The 23,172-nt window shown below is 39.4% G+C and overlaps 1 protein-coding gene across 15 annotated transcripts in view; it reads left to right on the forward strand.

Annotated features, from left to right (window-relative positions):
* Positions 1-23,172, forward strand: part of PIP5K1C (phosphatidylinositol-4-phosphate 5-kinase type 1 gamma) — a 211,173-nt gene that overhangs the window by 116,129 nt on the left and 71,872 nt on the right. For 14 of the 15 annotated variants that reach the window (XM_072601039.1, XM_072601031.1, XM_072601024.1 and 11 more), the window contains exon 2: positions 18,342-18,373. The exons of the other annotated variant lie outside the window; for it this stretch is intronic. Coding sequence is in view for 13 of the 14 variants with exons in the window: in XM_072601031.1 (XP_072457132.1) it covers positions 18,342-18,373 (32 nt within the window). In the remaining variant the exon portion in view is untranslated. The remainder of the gene's footprint in view (positions 1-18,341; positions 18,374-23,172) is intronic. 15 annotated transcript variants of the gene reach the window in all.

Below are 23,172 nucleotides of genomic sequence, written 5' to 3' on the forward strand. Positions count from 1 at the left end.
CTGCAAATCTGAATTCAGGCCAAAAGCACTTTTAGGGAAGAACCGAGCTATGAAAATCTACCAAGCACATGGGGGGCATGGAATATGAGGGCATTCAGCAGGTTACAGGACTGGCTCTCTGTAACCTGGAGATTCTTTTTTTCCACATATTTGCTGTATTTGTGTCAACAAACATTTATAAAGTGTGTTAAATGGTAGAGATACAAAAATTAAAAAGTCCCTGCCCTCAAATATCTTATAATCTAAGAGGTGGGGGGAGGGGGTGAAGGACAAGATACAAAGTGACACTATATGAGTCATATAGTGGCTGTGTGACCCTGGGCAAGTTACTTAATCCTTTAGTGCCCCATATCTCTAGAGAGATATGCATTGGAAAAGGGGTTTCCCTCCATTAGTTCACTACACCAGTGAAATTACAAGCCAAACTAAAAGATAAAAAGTCAAGTGTAATAGGGACAATGGAGACCCAGACCAAGTACCTTGAGAAGTTTGAAGAAGTAAAGACCAATTTCAGCCGAGAGCAAGTTAGGGAGCTCTTCATGAAGGAGATGATGTCTGAGCTGTTCCTTGAAGGAAAATGCTAGGGCAGGAGATCATTCCCAGAATGGAGAAAGACAAGGAGCAAAGGTGCAGGCAAGCAAAGCAAGAAGAGAGGATAAAGAGAAAACCATATTTTAATGAAATACAGAATGTACATCAAAGGAAGTAATGTGAGGTAAGACTAGAAAGAAAGATTGATTCTGTGCACTCTGACTCCACAGTTACCTCCAGATAAAGCTGGATATAAAAATATGCAGTGGATAAATCACTGGAATTGGAGAAGAAAGACCTGGATTCCAGTAGTGGTTCTGCCACTTACTGACTGGGTAGTATAGTGCCCGGGGCACTGGATATAGAGTTAGGAAAGTTTGGTTAAAACCTGGTCTCAGACATTTAGTTCCTGTGAGACCCTGGGCAAATCACTTAACCTGTCTCATTCTCAATGTCCTCATCTGTAAAAAGCCTCAGAAACTGCTTGCATTTTATTCTCTTGGTACTGGGAAAGGGTGAATGGGCAGGGAATGCTCTCCTTCATACTTTCATCCCTTCTCAAGTTTCTGCTTTTCAGGTTCTCTTCTACCCTTACCATGAATTAAATGCCAACCTTGGGGCAACTTGTGGACCGCATGGGATGACTTGGAATCACAGACAGTCATAGAATCTCAGTTTGCAAGACTTCTAGAAATTGTCTGGTTCAGCCTCTTCCTTTTGCAGAAGGGGAAGTGGAACCCCAGTAACAATTAGCCACATACAAGTCTATAGACTGTGTCTTGATCCCCAATCCAACATTCTCCACTAAGCCATGCTTTCTGGGTCCTAATGGCTTGGTACACAGGACAGTGTGTTTTACTTATTGTGTGATATTGGGCAAATCACTTAACCTCTCTAGGTCTGTTTTCCCCCATGAACGTGGAGCTAAAAATGCTTAATTTCTACCTTAATCTTGAGATGAGAAGAATTAATGACAGTATCTGTGACATGCATTGAGTTCCCAGAAAGAAGGAGCTAGATAAATACAAGGTGGTGTTCCTAATTATAATCATCTCTATTTTCAAAGCCTTCATGGTTCATTATGTTTTGTTAATTGTGCTTCTCTAAAGCTAGTACAACATCTTTTCCATCATGAGAGGCATTGTGTTGTAGTAGAAAGAGAACCGGATTTGGAGTCAGATGACCTTGGTTTGCATCCCAGCTCCAGTATTCGTCAGCTGCGTAGTCTTCAGTAAGTCACCTCTCTTTGAGCCTCAGTTTCCTAATCTATAAAATGGGAATGATATTTATACTAACCACATAATAGAGTTGTGAGAAAAGAACTTCGTAAACCTTAAAGCTATATAGAAATGTAGTTTTTTTTGCTCTTATTTTCAGTGGAAAAAACCACTGCCATCAAGAAGGAAGTGGTCAGTGAGTTCCTATTCCGAGAACTGCTACAGAAGCTTGAGCAGGGGTTCTTAATCTGATGTATGCAGACACTCTCCCCACAAAGAGATCCATGGATGGATTTCAGGGGGTCTATGAAATTGGGTGGGAAAAATATATCTTTTACTTACCTTGAACTGAAATTTAGCATTTTCTTCCATTATGAATTTAAAAAAAAAAATAGTCTGAGAAGGGATCCATAGCCTTCACTTTACTACCAAAAGGGGTCCATGATACAAAAAAGTTAAAAACTCCTGGCCTAGAGGCAACTCTGGTGTTTTGAGAAGAGCCACGGACTGAAAGTTAGGATACCTGGGTTTGAATCCCAGCTCAGCCACCTCCTCATTGTGTGACCTTGTGCAAGCCACTTCTCTTGTCTAGGCCCTTTTCCCCACTCTGTAAAATTAGAAGATTGTAGTAAATGGTCTTCAAAAACCTTTCTATACTTGATTCACTGTGTCTAGATGATATCTTAAGTCCCTTCTAACTTAAATTCTGTGATTATTCTGTCTTAGCAAATTTATTTTCATTGATTTTTCAGTTGCCATACCTAAGCAACTTGTTAAATAAAGGAACTGTAGTCCTCCAGGAAAAAATTCACGTAACACATTTGAAAAAATTTGTGTCAAAAATGAGACCTTAACCTTCAAATCTATCCTTGGAGACTGGTTACACTAACAATGCCACATGGTGCGTGGGCACTTGTTCTTAGGATAGTATCTACTACTAGAATTGTTCTGCAGTTTAATCCATCAGAGCTGTTTAAACAAGGACCACATGCCTCAGGAGATGGTGCTCTGTCTTCAAGCAGAGGTTAGCTGACTGCTTGTCACTGATGCCATGGAGTGAATTGTTTCCTTCTTTAGGTAGGGATAAAACATGTCAGAGACAAGAGAAGTAAGCAAGTGCTCCAAGAAATTTTAAAAAGTAAAGAGCATGTGAAAGCAGGTTAGGGAACTCCTCAAGAAAGAGATGACATTTGAGTGAGAGTGGGATAGAGGAGAGAGGGTAGGGAAAGCCTATTCCAAGGACAGGAGATGGTAAGAACAAAGGCATGAAGAAAACATAACTAACCCTGAGATTGGTGGCTGGACAAAGCCAAAGTTGACAGTACCTCTATGAAAATTTTTACCTTTGTGGGTTTCTCCACTGTAAGTAAGAGAAGCTCGTTAAATGGAGCTCAGCCAAGGCTAAAGGTAGTAACCTCAGTCACTTGCCTACAGAAGGTGACCCATTTAGATGCATTCTCACTGAGCCATTCCATGTGGTATACAAAAAATTCAATTTATTTTTAAGATGAATTTCAGCACATCATATAGAAACTGGCATATAGTTAGGATAATAATTATTTGAATTTATATAACTCCCTGACCTATGTGTAAGTTGTCCTAGTCCACATGGCCTCAGATCACATTTTGGTGTTCAGTCAGCAGATTCCTTCATCTGCATTATCCCTCATGATGACAGATTATGCCAGATGAGGATCATGCAAGCATAGATTTTGAATTGGAAGGGATGTTCACAGTCATCTAGTCTAATTCCCCTCATTTTACTGATGAAGAAACTGAAATACAGAGATGCTAAGTGACTTGACCAAGATCTCACAGTTGGTAAGTAGCAGAGCTGGGATTTGAACTCAGGTACCCTAGCTCCAAATCTAGTGGTTTTTGCACCACAGAATTATGGAATCTTTCAGTTTACAAAATGTTTCCCTCAGAGCCCTATGAGGTAAACCATTTGTCCCCATTTTACAGAGGAGGAAGTAGAGGTCCAGGAAGGGGATATGTTTTGACCATGGTCTAATTCAGTTTTTGTGAATCTCAACCCAGATACTCAAGAAATATTTACTGAATTAAGTAGAAATTGAGACATTCATCTCCAGATAAAGCAGTTGAGTGATCTTTCTGTCTTGTAGATCCAGCTCTGTCTACCTTTTTTGTGCAGCTCAGACTTAAGAGCTTATTTATTTGTGCAGATTGAACTACTGTGAGGTACCCTACCTCACACCTATCAGACTGGGTAAAATGACAAATGGTAGAGTTGATGTGGGGAAATAGGTGCATTAATGCACTGTTGATGGATCTGTGAACTAATCCAGTCATACTGGAGAACATTTTGGAAATATGCCTGTTGGACATAGTCTCTTTCATCCAGCAATAATTTTACTAGGGTTATACCCTATTGAGATCTAAGAAAAGAACCCTTATATACAAATATATACATATCTGTATTTAGAGAGGGGGAGCAAGGAGGGTAAGTTCTTCTTATGTTGGCAAAGAATTGGAAATTGAGATGCCCATCAGATGAGGAACCACTGAACTTTTGGTATATAATTATAGTATATAATTGTTATGGAATACTATTGTGCTGAAAGGAATCATGAAGGAGATGGTTTCAGAAAAACCTGGGAAGACTTATATGAACTGATGCAAAGTGAAGTGAAGTGAACCAGAAGAACATTGTACACTGTCACAGCAATATTTTAATGATGATCAACTATGGAAGATCTAGCAACTCTGATCAATACAATGGTCCATGACAGTTCCAAAGGACTTATGATGAAAAATGCTATCCACCTCCAGATAAAAGAACTGATAAACTCTAGTGCAGAGCAAAGCATAATTTTTTCTTTATTTTTTCGTGCTTATTTTTTTTCACAACATGGCTAATGTGGAAATGTGTTTTGCATGACTTCCTATGTATAGTGGAGATCATATTTCTTGCCTTCTCAGTGGATGGGAAAAGGGATGGAAGGAAGGGGAATTTGGAACTGAAAATAAAAATTAAAAATAAATATATTTTTAAAGAGAGCTTATTATTTGGATGAGACAATAGGAAGAACTTGAGATCCTAATGTGAAGAGACAAATTAGACCTCAAAAAAGGGATCACGGAGATTTCACAGAATGGGAGAGACTCGTGCCTAGAATTTGATTATGTATGAATTTATGTTGTTCAGAAGGAACAAATTTTTTTTTGTTCAAGCTGTAGAGTCACAAAATCACAGAAATCTGAGCTGGAAGGGACTTTAGAAGCCATATAGTCCAGCCTATATGTGAACAGGAATGCTTTCTGCAACATACCTTCGGAAGGGTCATCCAAACTTTGTTTGAAGCCTCAAGCAGAAGAGGTAATCTTCATCAGTACCTGTTGAAAGAATTCATTCTGTTTCTGAATAAGGAGGTTTTGTGGTTGTTGTTTTGTTAGGAAGTTTTTTGTGTGACTTTGAACAAGGCATTTACCATCACTGAGCCTCTTAAAATGAGGGGTTGGACTCTGTAATCCTATCATCTGAAAGAAATCAAGATTGTCTTATATAACAAAATATTTGGTAAATTAAATATAACCCTTACATATTATCTAAAGAAATCCTTATAATAACTTTGAGTGGTAGGTAGTATAAGTATTATGCCTATTTTATAGCTGAGGAAGCTAAGGCTTCAAGAAACATTAGGTAAGAAGTGAAATGTTTTAGAATTGGGATTTGAACACTGACTTTCTGACTCTGACGCCGGTGCCCTTTGCAAAATGCCCTTCTCTCACTTAGGATGGATTATATATTAAAGGAACTTTCTTGTGGTTTACAAAGTTTTTCACATCATCCCTGTGAGCTAGATATTTTGAGTACTTTCATCTGATAAGATAACTAATACTCAGGGGTTGTGTGACATATTCAAAGTCACATGGCTAATTAATGGCATCCTGTATGCTCATCTCAGATCTTCCAACTCCTAATCCAAGATTCTTTACATTTTATCATATTTTCTTTCCATCAGAATCTCTTCCTCATCAGCCTTCTTCTTGTATTTGTACGTGCAGATCTCTTCCTCTCTCCACCTTACACTCTCCAAAAAACCAGCAATGTTTGGCAAAAATAGGAACCTAAAGTCTTTGATACGGAGCCAGAGGGAGATGATATTTGTCAAGGAAGGAAACTTGGCATTTCATAGTTTTGTGTGTGTGTGTGTGTGTGTGTGTGTGTGTGTGTGTGTGTGTGTGTGTTAAAAAGAAAAACTGAAATAACAAGCTCAAATTATGTGACTTTGGCTGAGATTTAATGCTGATTCCATAAGAATACAAGAGGGGAGGCAATGAGGAAATATGAGGTTTGAGTCCTATCTCTACCACATGTGAGCCTGAGTAAGTAACTTAACTGTACTGTATCCATCTTCTCCTCTATAAAAGGGGGATAATAATACTTGTACTTCTTTTCTCCCAGGGTTGTTGTAAGGATCACATAAAGTAATAGTATTGTAGAATCAAAAGATGTAAAGCCAGGAGAACCCTTTGAGGTCATCTAGTTTCAGTCCAATTTCTATTTTAAATGATCCAGGTAAAGTCTCACAGATAGTAAATAGTAGAGGTGGTATTCCAGCCCAGGTCCTTTGACTCCAAATCCAGCACTCTTTTCATGCAACACTATATTTTCCTGTACATAAATTACTTTGTATCCATGAAGCACCATATAAATATAGGCAATAATTATTATTGGTAACAAGGGATTAAGTGAGCTTGGACTCTTTATGTAATCCTATAAATGTCAGTTGTTATATACAAACATAATCTATATGAGTACCTAAAGATATCCATTTGTACTCTCAGGCACATCTACTTTACATCTTCCAGAGGATGATAGCTTTTCTGAGGGAGTGTAATATTGCCACTCTTTGTTTCCTCCCTCCCTCCCCACCCATGTCCTCTCCCAGTAGGGATGCTAGGATCAGTTGCATACTCTAACCTAGAGGTGTGGCTTGTGTTGGACCGATGGTCACCATGAGCAGTGCCCTCAGAACTTGGCTTTTGGGGCTTCTTCCCCGGTGATAGAAGAGTGCTGAGAAAAGACAGTGGATTTTGTGTCACAGTGGGAACAGAATGAGTCTCTATGATGGCCTATCATGTAGGTAACCTAAAAGAGCTTAAACAATCAGTAAGCATTTATTATGTGCCAGTCATTATGCTAGGCACTGATGATGCCTGAGGAGCAAAATTATGGGAAGTATAAACACCTAGAAAAAAAATCACATAACTGTGACTAAGGCCCACCCACTTCTGTTTGCACTGAGATGTGGAGAACATTGGTTGGGTCCCATTTTTTTGCAGTAAGTTAAGAAGTCAAGAGGAAAAGTAACTCATTCCCTGCCCTCTACTTCAAATTCTCAAGGTATCACCTGGTGAAAAAAACTTGACATTATATAAATACAATTATAACACACTGTAGAAACAAAAGATAACTACTTGGATAAAGATTAATTGTCCATGGTTGGGCCATACCAATATAGTCTCAATAAATTTAAAGATCTAGTGATATGCCAGACTACTAAGAATTAGACAAAATAATAATAGAATTCAGCAAAATTAATAATAAATTTCAACTGGAAAGGAAAAGTTCAAGACTCTCAAGGGAATTAAATAAAAAAAGAAATAGGAATGAAGGGGGCCTAACATATTTCAAACTGTAGTATAAGATAGTAATTATCAAAAGTATTTGGTACTGGTTTTAAAAATAGCAAAGCCGATCAGTGGACAGACTTGGTAGTAGAAGCAAATAAACACAGAAATCTAGGGTGCCAACTAGTGAATAAGAATTCCTCAAACTGCTGGGAAAACTGAAAAAAAACCTTTCATCTTGGTGAGGTGATAGTTGGATAAAATTGATACTGTGTTTTTGTTTGGTCCCTTAATTCAGACTTCCTTCCTCCTCTCTCTCCCTTTCCTTCCCTTCCCACCCTAAGTGAAAATACTGAATTGTTCTCTTATTAGACAGCCAAAGAAAATATTGTGTTAAGTTCCTAGCCTACTTCAAATGATCACTGGCCATTTTCTAATGCTCAGTTGAGAAGATACCTCTGTCTCCGTCTTGCCTTGTGTTCACAAATAATTCCACATAAGTTAATAGAAACTTAGAATCTTAGAGCTAGAAGGGAACTCAGAAGATATCTAGTCCCAAATCTTGACTAAGCAGTAACACAGCCTCTACGCTACTCCCCAAGAGTGTTCAGCCTCTGCTCAAACATCTCCTTCATATTTCTTCTGAGGCAACCCACTGTTCTTTTGGACAGCCCTGGTTGTTAGGAAGTTTTTTCATGTTACATCAGTCTGAATTCTGCCTCTCGGGACTTCCACCCATTGCTGTCCTCAAGGGCCAAACAAATCAAGTCTAATTCCTCATCCACATGTTAGCTCTCCTAATACTTCATGAAAGTTCTCACATTCTCATTTTTTTCATCTTTATACTAAACAAATTACTCAATTTCTTCATCTCATTCTTGTATGGAATGGTTTTGATTCCCTTCCCCAACTTTTATGATCTTTTCAGGATCACTGCAACATTGACCCTCAGGATTCCATAACAAAATTCCTGCAAGTTTTGTTGACAAAAGAGCTATCACTTAGATTATTGCTGCTCAGCCCTGTGCATGTGGTGTACTCTCTCTGATTAGCAGCCTGGCCTACAGCATGAAACTTTCCTCAAGGATACATTTACTGTCACAGGGAACACAAACACAAATAGGGAGTGAGCTACCCAGTTAATGAGTATCCTCAGGGTGAAACAGCTTTATATAAGGAAGTCTCACGTGCTGCTTTTGCTCTTTCCAGTTAGCTCAGGCTGCTCTGCACTATAGTCTGGTTTGGGAAACACCCAGCAGTCTGCACCAACTTTTCATTTCATCATCTAGCCTGTCAGTGCTAGTGTCACAAATTCAGGGACAGCTCTTCCTTGACAGTTCCCTTTAAGCCTTCCTTATTTTGGGGGGTATGTCTGTGCCAGAAGTTGCAGGACCCTGTTCACATCAGTTTGAAATCTTAGGTTTCTCTGCTTTTATAAACTGGCCACAGGTATCCTCAAAAAGGGAGAGAAGCTAACTTTCCTAATGATGTTAGCAGATTTCTCCTGTATTTATTCCAGCTTATCAATGGCCTTCCTAAAATGTGGTGCCCAGAATTGAATATAATACTCTCGATGGATGATCAGAACAAAGTAGAACTATCACCTCTCTCCCTCTGGACATCACACTATGCTTCTACTAATACAGTCTAAAACTGCATTAGCTTTTGGGCTGTCAAGTGGCACTTTTAATTTTTGAATCTGTAGGCCACTAAAATCTCTGTCTTTTTCACATACCCTGTTTTCTAGCCAAATCCTCCTCATCTTGTACTTGTGTAGCTGATTTTTTTTTAACCCAAGTGTAAGACTTGATATTTAAACTTAGTTTTAACTAATTTAAACTCAGTTTTATCATATTAAATATGGCTCAGTATTCTAAGGGTGTAAAAAAACTTTGGGATTATCTTACTTAATATATGAATCTCAAATAAAAAACTTGTGCAATAGAGGAAAAAAATCACTAGATTTGGAGGATCTAGATATTTTCAAATGCTAACTGCTGTTTACTGCATGCCCTAAAGAGAAGTTAGGTGAGTTTGGGGACATGGAAATTTTCTTGAAAACCAGTCAGGTAAGGGAAACACTACCTTGTATAGCTAGATCTGTGAGGCATTATCTTCTAGCGATCTTTGTCTCTGGCCTTACTAGAGTCTGAACTAAAATTTACCTTACCCTTCACGAATTTGACCTTCTATTCCTGACTTTGCTTTTTCTAACAGCACAGCCCTTCCTTTCCACTCCCTTTTTTACCACAAATCTTTAACTATGTTCCCTTCCTCAGGGTTATAATCCATCCCTGATTCTTGATCGCTTCTTTGCTTGACCATGTGGCCTTAGAGTAGCTAGCACTTCTGAGAAAGGTAAGATTTGAGCGGAGTCTAGAAGGAATTCAGGAATGCTAGTACTCAGGTGAGAAGGGAGAGCATTCCAGGCTTAGGTGGTATTTCAGCCCTCATGTGACTAGTTTTCAAGATAATCCCCATGTCCCCAAATCCATCTAACTTCTTTTTAGGGTTCTAACTGGCTTGTGAATGCCTAGAACATTTTAGAGACTATATCCTGTACTTCTGTGCTTACTACAGTTACTAACTCAAGGCTGGGCACAAAAAAAAGTGATTGAATCATGTTATGAATTGGAATGTGTAAGTGTGAGGTCAGGGGGAAAAGATTTGACGTCTCAGCTTATGAAGTGGGTCACAACTGAAAACCTATTTTTTCAGCTTGACTGATTGAGTTAATTGATATCTGGAGACTCTCCTCCTGTCCCTGCTGCTTTTAATGTTTGCGAGTTTCCTTTTTCTTCTTGAATTGTTCTTTTTGTCTAAAAAAAACAAGGAGGTTGAATATTCTGAAATTAGTTCTGGTGTTTTCTACAGATCTTGTTGCTACAAATGCTTCCCCTTTCTCTGCACCTCCCCCTAGATTTCAGTTTTATAGGATCAGAGATTAATATTTGGAAGAGATTTGAGAAATCATGTACTTTAGGCTTCTTATTTTACAGGTGAAGTGACTGAGGTTGGAAGGGATGAAGTGACACACCCACAGTCACATGCATTCGATGGGAAGGTCAACTCTTTGATTTTGGACCTAGCAGTTTTTCTCTCCAGTCAGTGCTGACTCTAGTCGTTAGAATCTTTGGCTGAAGTAGGTCACTCAAGGAAAAAATGTCATGTATTGGGGCGGCTAGCACAAGATAAAAAGCAAACATGGGCCCAGTTCAGGAGACATGTCCAAGATGCTGAAGAACAAGGTAGCAGCATAGCAACAATGAAATTCAAGAAACTAGGCCAATGTGGTCATAGTTAGAAACTGAGTATTTAAACAGGTTTGGATTTATAAAAATTCACATATTATTTGGCCTTCTCAATGAAGTGAAGATATTTTTATAGCCTGGCATGTAGTGGTAATCCTTCCCCCTTGTTACTCTGAATAAATTTCAGCTGTGGAAAGCTCCCAACTAATGCTGTTGTTATTTCTCTACATGGAAAATAGCTGTGTGGACAATGGTGAACAAGAAATTGAGTATGAAATCTTAATGGAAGATCATGAAGCTGAGTCTTAACTCAGTAAGCAGTTGCTTCTAGGGTAAGATATCAGGACCATGTGGTGTTCAGGCAAGATGCTAAGGAAGAGTTGAATAAAACAATAGATATGCAGCCAGCAAACCAGATTGGTGCAGCCAGCCAAAAAAGGCCAAGGAAGGCAAAGAAAATATAAGTACTATACAGGAGAGGAAGCAAACTCGAAATCCCAGGTGAGTGCTGAATTTTAAGGATAGCTACATCTGGTCCCATTTCTTCCTTGGGGTTCCAGCTTTCTCACAGCATGTATACCAAAGGTTACCAGTCCCTTGTCATGTGCATACCTGGTGACATTTTTAAAAGCTATGTTATAATGCTCTTGCAAAGTCATCCTTTGCTCTCCCCCTACCACCATATTTCTCATATATCTGTTGGAATGAAGAAACTTAATAACAAATTCTTACAACTCGAATGCTTCCTTTTATCTTATACACATTTCCTGAATATTCTCCAATATGTGTTTTCTAGGGATTGTTTTGAGTTTATGGATTATCTAACCTTCTGATTTCTCTGAAATGGTGGCATAGGAGTTTGGACAGTCCTAAACAGAGTACAAAGAGTATCAAATTGTCCCAGTCTAATTATCTCTACTTTGGGGCAAAGTATTTCCGTTTTTGAATCTTGTTTTCCTAGTCTTTAAGATGACATTGTTGGAGCAAAATAATCTCTAAAATCCCTTCTTGCTCTGGAATTCTCTCATTTATACGTGCATGCACACATACATGTCTATGTATATATGTATGTACACTACTCTTGGAATTGTCAACAGGATATAGAACAGGACCAGAACTGGAATCAGGAGATCTGTATTTGATTCCTGGCATTGCCACTCATATTGTAATATCTTGAGGCCTTGGTTTCTTTATCTGTAAGATGGAGATAATACTTACACTTCACAGGATTGTTATAAGACAAAGGTCTTTGTAAAGTTTAGAGTTGTTTTAAGAATATAAGTGATTTTAATTTATGTTAGGCTGTCCATATGTAAGGATATGGGTAAACTTTGAAAGGTTCTTTTCTTCTGTCTTATCATCCCAGAGATAATCTAGGTACTTCATCATGTGATATCATCCACTATATTGTCACAAACCCTCCTAAGCACATGGTTCACAAGGCTCAAAAAATGAACACATTTGTTCACAGGTCAAATAAAAGAAGGATTCACAATACAACTTATAGAAAACACTGAGACTCATCTTTGAGTAACCTTTCCCCAGAGGTCTTTGTAGCCTTAGTTACATTCATGCCCTAGGTTGGGATTCTTACCTCACAGCAGTTCTTCTGTGGTCTTATGTAAACTTTCTACCTCATAGCAGTTCCTCCTTGGTCCTAACTAGCACATTGTTCTTCCCACAGCTTTTTGTAACTCCCAGTAGATAGTGTCAGTTGTTCTGTTTCCTGGGGAACTGGCTCTCTGTGATGTGACTTGTGGGGAGGAGCATTGTAGAGCACCTGTCATTGCAGATTGTGGTATCACTAAAAACACAACTTCAGATCAGCCCTTTTCACTGTACTATAGTTCAAATTTCTGGACTCCCACAAGTGTTCTATCTACAATGTTTCAAGAAGATATTGCTCTTCATTTCTCCCAAGTGTTTACCATAACCAATGCTAGTTCAGATCAGGGTGAATTTCATTCTAAAATTCTTTCTTCCCTAGCATCCAGGGAGTGTGCTTCTTGCCCATATCAGTGCTTCCCATAGGTATAGAAACCTAGCAGGACTCCTTGTCTCCCTCCTATTCCGGTGTTCTAACTCTAGCTTCAAAACTATCTCATTATGTAAAATGTAACCATCCCATTAACATTATGTCAGAACTTGATTATGTCTTTTTGACAGAGTGTGAATGAGTTCTTTTCCCTGGTTAAAGATGATTGATTTGCTCATGACTATTGTAGAGTCATAACACTTGGATTTAAGTATTAATATAGAGCAGTTAGAGTACTGCATTGAGCACAGAAACCAGACTTGAGAGAAGCTACCCACGGAGAGGAGGCTTGAGTCACTGGGGAGGGGGAAGATGCAAATTTACTTAGTCCTCCTTGGGGAACTCCAGAACCACAGAGGTTGATGTGTTAGAGAAGCAGTGACAGAGTTCTTACACCCAGACATGGTGGGCATAGAGAGGTAATGAGAGAACCTTTCAGCCCTAGAGGCAGCAATATAATGTCAAGATTTATTGTACCCAGCCTATTAGAGAGAAGAGGAAAGGGAGTTTCTAGATAGCAGAGTTCTTGAAATAAGCCTCATAAAAATGAGCAGTAAACATGAGACCCTCTAACTGAAGGGATCAGTAATGGACGAAGCTATGATAGAGTGAAGGAAGATGGATCTTACCCTTCCTTACCACTGGGAAGTATGCAGACTATGCAGGTCTGATGGGAAAGGATTGACTCTAACAATGCCAAGTACATTTGTCTTCAGGAGTAGCCTTAACTATAGTGATATGTTAGCACATATCTGGAGGACTATATAGGTCTCAGTAGAGTTACTCACTAGAGGGAAAGAATGTTATTTTGACTGTCTAGGGAGGATCATATGTGAATCCTTTGCTTCTATATTTACTACATATTGTTATGTCAAGTACTTGCATGAAAAGTCATAAAGGTCCTGTTACCTTTTCTGAAGAGACTAAGACAAATTCTGAAGTTCCCAAGGGAAACCACTGAGTGAGGACATGAAGCAGATGGTGATTTATGGGAAACAATTCCCAACGCAGATGGAACCCAATCTATGTCCATTCAGATTTGGGGGTTCTGGGTCAGAAATTACATTGAACTTGTCTGAGACTGCTTGATATTCAAATATCCTTGATATCCAGAATATTGAAATTGTATTATAACAAAAGTCAAATCTTCTCCCCCCTTCCCTTTGCCCAAAACATGTTTATTCTTGGAATAAATAGGAAATTAGAATTCTATTTATAGTAATTCAGTTTACTCAGTGTGTTAGAACTTGGCATCAGAAAGATCTTGGTTTGAATTCTGCCTCAGACATTTACTAACTGTGTTGACACCCTGGGCAAGTCACTTAGCCTCTCCTGCCTCTCCTGAAGCCTTCTTCAGCATCTTTAAAGTGGGGGTGATAGTAGTACATATTCATATATATATAATATATGTACAAATATGTATGTGTATATATATATACATATATATATCATTCCCTTATTAGTATGTAAGTTCCTTGAAGGCATAGATTTATTTTGCTTATATTTGTGTCCCTAGTACTTAGTGCTATGCCTGGAATAGAGTAAATGCTTAGTAAATGATTTTTCATTCATTCATTCACCTACCTCACAGGGCTGTTTTGAGAATCAAATGAGATAATCTGTGTAAAGTATTTTTCAACTCTTAAAGTCTTGTATTAATGTTAGCTATGATGATGGTGGTGGTGGTAAATATTGCATATTATATAAACATGTTGAAGTTTTTGTGGATTTATTACATCCTTGGTATCTATTATCTAGGGTTTTTTTTTTTTTGCTTATTCCCTGGGGTTTACTAAATCTGCCATAATATTGTCTGAGAGGGGAAGGCACTTGCAACTAAAAAAGGCTTCCTCTAGAAGGTGAAATCTGAGCTGTCTTCTAGGAATCTGGGGGAAATGTGAGACTGAAGTGAAAGATTGAGAGAATTCCTGAAATTGGGGGGCAGATCAGGGAAAATGATGGAGACTAGAGGTGAAGCGTGCTATGCAAGGAACAGCAGATAGGCCAGGATAGATAGATCAAAGATCTCATTGCATTTGTTGTTCAAAACAACAATATTAAGAGCTTCTTAAGCACTGTGCTAGATGCTGAGGATTCTAAGACAAAATGAAGCATAGTTCCTCCTCTCCAGGAGATTACATTTTCCTGAAATGATAGAGCATTTGCACAGAAAGGTTAGTATAAGATCATTTAAGAAGGGAGAAAACACCAACAAGGAACAATCAGGAAAGGCTTTCCATAGGAAGTGACAGCTGAATAATTCAATAATTCAACCTTGAAGCAAGAATTCTAGGAGATAGAGGAATTGAAGTGGGACCCCTCAAGAGCTGGTAGATACCCCCCTTATTAGGTGAACACTTTGAGTATGTTGTACAGGAGATAATTTTTTTCACAGATAAATTGGACAAGAATGCTTCTTAGGTCCCATCTAGCTCTGAATTCTGTGTTTATCTCTTCCTTCTTCTACAAGATTATAAATTCCACAGAAACAAGAAACATGACTTACCTAAACTCTTCTCCCTTACTGATCTGTGCAAAGGTGCTTAATTATGTTGAATTAAATTAACTTCTGCACAGGTAACTTGATTAAAGCTAGTCTCAGAAGTATGAACAATGAAAACCCACATTTTCCCCTCTTTGTATGTACATACTACATACAAATAGTTCAGGCTTGAGGCAGAAACTTGGTACCCCTCTAGGGAACTGCTGCCTTCCTTCCCCAACAGCTTCTCTGCATTACCACGTGCTTGGTATGCTATCTGGTGCTGATTTAGCCGGGATTGTGGGTCCAGTCTGTATGATTTTTGATAGGCAGCCAAACTGACTGATCCAAAGGTACCCATTTTCACAAATCTTCCTAACTTTAACCTACAAAAGGTCTCTTATTAGGAATAGGTAACTGAACCCAAAGTGAGAGTAGGAGGCCTCCTGGGGAAAGAAGATGATGCCCAAGTTACAATTTGAGGCAATAAAAAGATGTTTTGCAGTATCAGACACTGACACACAGGTATTTATAGTGAGAGGAGCAGCAGTCCAAATCTAAGAAAGTAAGCAGTCACATAGAGCATACGATGAAGTGGCAACTGTGAAACAGTATCATCTCATTCAGCTTCTCTTTTAGAGACAGTTCTCTTTTATTGGGGCAATGTCCTTATCATACCTTCATTCATTCTTGCATCAGCATTGCTATGGTCCTAGATACCTAGCTTATGAGAAGATTCCAAGTCTCCGGGGAATTAGTTTAGTGGAGTTGTTGTAGAGGTGATGAATTCAGGCAGTCAACAAGCATTTGTAAATCATTTTCTCTGTGCTAAATGCTTAGGATAAAAAGGCAAAAATATGATCCCTACCCTTGAGGAGTTCACTTTCTTCTAATGGGGGAGACAACATGCAAATAACTATACATATAAGATATATGCTACACAAATGGAATTTCAAAAGGAATACACTAACCTAGGAGGCAAGGGAAGAGGGTATTTGAAAAAGTCTCTGTCAGAAGGTGGAATTTGAGCTATCTCCTAAAAAAGGCAATGGAAACAAGGAAGTGAAGAAGGAGAACATTCTTGGCATGAAGGATATCCAGGGAAAAGACATTGAGGCAGGAGAAAGAGAGTAAATGTAAGGAGACTGGAAAGGTAGAAGAGGCCAGGTTGTGAAAAGCTTTAAGAGGCTAATGGAACATTTTATATTAGATTTTGGAGAGAAGCAGAACTTTCTGCAATTTGTTGAATGGAGGTCAGATCTGGACTTTAGGAAGATCACTTTGGCCCTGAGTGGAGGATGGCCTAGATTGGGGAGAGAGTTTGAGGCACAGAGACCAGCCAGGAGGCTGTTGCAGTAGTTTAGGTGAGAGTTAATGAGGGCCTATACCAAGGTAGTGGCTTGTGAGTGGAGAAAAAGGAATGTATGTAAGAGAGGGTGTGAAAATAGACATGATCAAGCTTGGTCAAGGATCAGTCAGTAAACTACAGCCTATAGGCTGTAGGCTGGCAAGCCAAGAATGGTCTCTGTATTTTTAAATAAAGTTTTATTGAATTTAAAACATAAAAAATCTTCTCTAACTCCAGGGCAGCTGGAGAACCAGATATGGTTTGTCAACCGCTGGATTAGCTATGTAGAGTGAGCGACAGAATGAGTTAAGAATGACACCAAGATTATAGGCCTGGGTAACTGGGAAGATGGTGGTACCCTTGAATGTAACAGAGAAGTTTAGAAGAAGAAAGTGTTTGAGAGAAAAGATCATGAGTTCTGTTTTGGATATGTTGAGTTTTAGAGTCTACAAGATGTCCAGTTCAACATAGCTTAAAGCTATTTGATGATTCAAGATTGAAACTCAGGAGAGAGGTTAGATAGATATAGAAATAGATACCAATGTATAGATATGTGAATCATCGGCACAGAGATGATAAATGAAGCTATGGGAACTGATGCTCACTAGTCAAGATAGTATAGTGAGAGAATAGGGTCCAAAGCAAAGCCTTGGAAAAGTGGTCAGACAGATAGAAGGAGAATGAGGAGAAGACAGTGTCATAAGAACCTGTAAAAGAGAGGTTAGCCAGAAGTTGAGCAACAATGTCAAAGGTTGTTGGGAAGTCAAGAAAGATGATGATTAAGAAAAGACCGTTAAATTTGGCAATTAAAAGATCAGACTTTGGAGAGAGCAGTTTCAATTGAGTTAATAAAGTTGTAAGGCAGATTACAGAGGAAGTGGAGGGAGCACATGTAGGTGGCTTTCTTAAGGACCCTAACCAGGAAGAGGAGGAGAGATCTAGGATGATAGGTAGTACATGTGGTTGAATCAAGTGAGGGTTTATTTTTTTAAGGATGGTATAGACTTGAACATGTTTATAGGCAGCAAGAAAAGAGCCAGGAGATAGGGGGAGATTGAAGATTAGAGAATGAGGATAATAGAGGGGGCAATCTAGATAAGTATGAGTTGGACTGGATAGTCTTTGAAATCTTTTCTTTTTTTCTAATAATCTGTGATCTCCATCACCCATAATAATTATGTACTAGCAAAGTTTATTTGCAAATGCTGGAGCTGACCTTGTACCACTTTCACTAATAATTATTAAATAGGATCTTTATAAACTAAAGCTTGCCTTGGTCCTATTCACCAGTGAAATGTGGGTTATTTTAATGATGAGCAAAGCTGGGAGATAAATTATCGGAGCAGATTTTTTCCAGAAGTTATTTTTACTCCTCAGTTTTCCCCTCATGTCCATAATTCCTCCTCAGTAAGGTACAGCCTCAAGATACAGGGAGGAACTGGATTGCCTTAGTAAATTATCATTTTACTCCTAATCACACACAAGCTCTCAGCACACAAATATTTTACATAACTCCCAAAAGCAACCTCAGCACATGAGTTCTGGGAAAAGAGGCTGTGAGTCCTTGGTACTTCTACTTTTCAGTTCCATTTCTAACTTGCTCTGTGACCTTAGAAAAGTCATTCAGTTTCTTTGGATCAGATAGCAGCCTTGCCTGTCAGCAATTCAGAGAAATAGATGATAGTGAATGAAACAAAAGCACTTCGAGTATTCTTAGAGAGTGTGGAAGTAGTGCCCTGCAGATAGATAAAAGGTAATGTCAAGAATGGTTCTAGGTGCATTGTACATCTTTCTTTATAACTCCTAAGTGGGTGGGGGGAGGAGTCACTAGAAGGCAGTGTAGATTTCAAGTCTGATGTGCTTTCCTTTTCTCCTTCAGGTCTGACACAGAAGAAGTCAACTGTAAGTGAGGTGAGTTGTACCCCATATTGTACTCCAAAGCAGGGAAGACTTGGGGAGCAAGGTGAGCCTGGCATTAGACTGAGAGCCAAAAAGGACCGGTATGGCCCATGCCCCTATCCTGTCAGCCTGATTGTGAGCTCTGGGTTTCTGTCATGTTTTAGGTGTTATCATTCCTATGTCCTTCCCACCGTCTCAAGCTTTTGTGAACAAGCCCCACATTGTTTATCAGGAAGCCTGTATTCTTGCCCTGCTTCTACCACTGACTTACTCTCTGTCTTCAGAAAGGTTATTTCCTCTCTCTGGGTCTCACTTTCTTCCATTATAAAGTGGGAATAGTGAGCTCCTTTTTCAATTTTAGAGAAGTAACTTTAACTCTCTGAACTTCAGTTTCATCTTTTGTAAAATGGAGTTGGGCTAGATGTTCTCTAAGGTTGCTTCCAGCTCTAAATCCTGTAGTCCTTCTTGTCCACGCAGAGATGTTACTTCCATACTTAAGTAGACCAATGATCTTGTCAGTTTGGGTACTCTCTGCTAGTACAAATGAGAACCCTTCTATGCATTCTCATTCCTTATAATCCTTGTCTATTTCTTTCCATAAATCACCACAGGATCCTCCCAGAGGTATTAATAGGATAAAATTAGGTGGTGCATGTAACAGTGCTTGGAAATATTGAAAATGTGAAGTGGTTGTAGAGCAGTAGAAAGTCGGGAGGTACAGAATTGGACCAAAAAGTCACCTCACACCACATCAGCTTTCCAGATTCCTCAAGGAGGATAATTCTGGAGCAGAAGTTTGAATCTATACATGAGGAGCAATACAGTTTGAATAACTCAAGAGATGAGGCTTAAGGTCCACTGTAAATTTCAGATTCATGGGAAATGAGTAGACCCAAAGCTGGGACCACTGCCACAAGTGAGCTGGACATCTCTGTGCCACTTCTGCCTTTACCTGAGAATAGGAGTTCTTAATCTTTTTTGTGTCATGGACCACTTTGGCAGTCTGGTGAAGCCTACAGATTCCTTCTTAGAAAATTGGTTGGATGCCTACATTCATAATTAAAGGAAATGCTAAATTCTAATTAGAGGTTAGTAAAAATGAAGATGTAATTTTTTTCCCATCCAACTTCACAGTCCCCAGAAATCTATCCACAGACCCTCTGGGGATTTGTGGACCCCAGATTAAGGACCCCTACCCTAGAAGGAATCAACTGTCTCTGAAAAGCATATTTCTTCTATTTCAGGTGAGAGTAGAGGTGTCTTTCTAGAGCTTTGAGTACATTGGTGTAATAAACCCTCCATTAAGATAGGGGTAGCGAGGCAGTATCATTCATTCTTTATACCAGCCTGAATCCTACCTACCCAAAAATGTACCTGGAAACGAGTCTGTCCAGGGCTATATGAATATGACCAAGAAGAAACTCATGAAATTCTAGATAAGTTTATGTCAAGGCAAGGAATTGCAAATCACTTCAACAAACATTTATTAAGCAGGGCATTGTGTTAGGTGCTAGAAATGCAAAGAGAAAAATGAAATAGTCCCTCCCTTCAAGGAGCTTACATCCTACTCAGGGGATAATTTGAGGAGGGAAAGAACACTAATAAGTTGGTTGTTGTCCTTCATCTTCAAAGAGGACCAAAATGACATCACTATGATAAAGTAAAGTTTCAATGTGTCCAACTGTGACTAATCAGACCAATATGAGTTCGGAATGCTTTACCACAGGTTGGATACAGATCGTCCATGTGAATATTTGGGGTGGATATCCCAAATTTGTGCATCTTGTATTTACTTTGTGCTGTCTCAATTCTGCTTTGCTCAAAGAGCGCAGCACCCTTTCTGATGTGGGCACGCCATGCTAAGCAGTCCTGTGCCAGTGTCTCCCATGTTGCACAGTCAAATCCAAAGTTTTTGAGAGTGTCTTTGTATCGTTTTTTCTGACCTCCATGTGATCTCCTGCCCCATGTGAGTTGTCCATAAAATAGTCTTTTTGGCAAGCATACATTTTGCAGTTGAACAACATGGCCAGTGCATTGGAGTTGTGCTCTCTGAAGCATAGTTTGAGTGCTTGGCAGTTCAACTTGAGCAAGGGCTTCAGTGTCTGGTACCTTATCCTGTCAGTTGATCCTCAGAATCTTCCTAAGACAATTAAAATGGAAACGATTCAGTTTCCTGGCATGGCGCTGGTAGACTGTCCATGTTTCATAAGCAGGTAACAGTGAGGTCAGCACGATGGCTCTGTAGACCTTCAGTTTAGTAGTCAGTCTAATACCTCTTCTCTCCCAAACTTTTCTTTGGAGCCTCCCAAACACTGAGCTAGCTCTGGCAATGCATGTGTCAACTTCATTGTCAATGTCTACATCTACCAAGTACACTACCAAGGTAAGTGAACTTATCCACAGCATTCAAAATTTCTCCATTTGTTGTAACCAATGGTTGCATATATGGATGGTGTGGTGGTAGCTGATGGAGCACATATGTTTTCTTGGTGTTGATTATTAGGCCAAAATTAGCACAGGCAAGAGAGAATGGATCCATACTTTGTTGCATCTCAGCTTCAGAGGCTGCATTGAGTACACAATCATTTGCAAACAGAAAATCATGCACCAACACTCCCTCCACTTTGGTCTTGGCTTGTAGCCTTTTCAAATTGAAGAACTTACCATCAGTATGGTAGTTGACCTTGATGTCATGTTCATCCTCATTGAAAGCATTTGTCAACATGGCTGAAAACATCATGCTAAAAAAGCATGGGAGCAAGCACACAGTCCTGTTTCACTCCATTGGTGACTGGGAAGGCACGAGAGCATTGTCCATTATCCAGAATGCAGGCAAACATGCCTTCATGAAATTGATGTACAATATTGATGAACTTCTCCGGGCAACCAGATTTTGACATAATTTTCCATAAGCCCTCGCAACTAACACTGTCAGAGGCTTTGGTCAGATATACAGACGTTGTGTACAGAACTCTGTTCTGCTCCTGGTATTTCTCCTGAAGTTGTCGGGCAGCAAACACCATATCAACTGTTCCTCAGCCCTTTCTGAAGCTACACTGCCTCTCAGGTATATGACCATCTTCCAGGTGAAGGATCAGCCTATTAAGGATGACTCTAGCAAGACTAAGAGAGAGATCTTTCTGTGATTGTCACCGGACAATCTATTCCCCTTTACCTTTATAGAGATGGACAATGGATGCTGATAAGTAGAGGAATAAGGAAAGGAATTAAATCAGTGATGGCATCTGAGCTGTACCTTAAGGAATATAGGGATTCTAAGAGACAGAAGTCAATCAACAAGAATTTATTAAGTATTTACTATGTTCCACGTGCTGTGCTAAGCACTTGAAGTACAAATAAAGACAAAAACATGATCTCTGACCTCAAAAAGCTCAAATTCTAATGAGGGTGACAATGTGCAGCTGGTATATGCAGCTATGTACATATATATAGTCAAAATGGGAGGTTGTCTTGGAGAGAAGGCACTAGTATTTGGGGAAGAGGAGAGCGTAGGACAGAAAAGGCCTCTTGGAGAAGGTGAGTCTTAGATTTGAGGTGAGTCTTGAGGAAAACCAGTAGGTAAAGACAGGGAGGGAGAGCATTGACATAAGGCACAACCAGTGAAAAGGTTAAGTCTGCAGATGGAGTGTCATGTGCAAAGAACAGTAAGAAAGATAGCATAGTTTGTAGTTTGTGAAATAAGATGTAGAAGACTGGAAAGGTCAGAAAGGGCCAAGTTGTAAGGGGCTTTAAAAGCCACACAGAGTCTTTTCTATTAGATCCTGGAGATAATAGGGAGTCACTGGTGTGTATTGATTAGGAAGGTGACATGGTTAGACTGGACATTATTAATAAGGTCACTTTGACCCTGATGATGGATGAACTCGAGTGAGGAAAGATCCAAGCAAGGTACAGAGACTGTCCAGAAGGTTATTGTAATAGTCCAGGGGAGAGATAGTGAAGGCCTGTACCATGGTAGTAGCTCTGTGAGGGAGGAGAAAGGAATGTATGCATGATGTTTTAAAGTTGGAAATGATAAGACTTGAGAAACGGATTGGATTTGTGGACTTGAGTGGGTAGAGTCATGGATGACCTGTGGGTTTGGGTTGTAGGCCTGGGTACCTATCCTGATGATAATCAGGAAATTTAAAAGAAGGGAAGGTTTGAGGGGAAAAGATAATAAATTCTATTTTGCACTGTTAGGTAATGAGGCAGGTGCATTCAAGGCATGAGGGACAGCCTGTGCAAAAGCCTGGAGATAGGGTATGGAACATGAAACTTGGGAACAGCAAATGGAAGAGCTTGATTAGAAGATAGAGTACTTGAAGGGGAGTAATAGGAAACAAATCTTTAAAAGAGTCAGATTGGGCAGGATTTGAATGTCAAGCTGGGAGCCAGAAGCTGGAGAGAAGTCACAGAAGAGAAGGAATAAGAAAAATTCTTTGGATTTAGCAGTTAAGAGATCATTGCTAACTTTGGAGAATGCATACGCAGCAGAGTGGTGGGGTCAGAAGACAGATTGCAAGAGATAGAGGAATGAGTAGGAGGGAAGGAAATAGAGGCAGCAAGCAGATTTCTTTTCTAGGAGTTTGACTTTGAAAAGGAGAGAGATAACAAAGCACAATCTCCCAAAGGAGATGGAAAAGGATGGTATGAAGGACACCAGTACAGGAGTTAATGTTTGTAATGATCACAGAATCATGGATCATAGACCTATAACTGGAAGGGACTTCAGAGGTCAGGTAATTCAGCTTCCTCATTTTACCGATGAAGAAACTGAGGTACAGGGAGGTTAAGTGACTTGTTCAAAG

This window comes from Notamacropus eugenii, chromosome 4 (assembly GCF_028372415.1).
Source record: "Notamacropus eugenii isolate mMacEug1 chromosome 4, mMacEug1.pri_v2, whole genome shotgun sequence".
Classification (NCBI taxonomy): Eukaryota; Metazoa; Chordata; class Mammalia; order Diprotodontia; family Macropodidae; genus Notamacropus; species Notamacropus eugenii.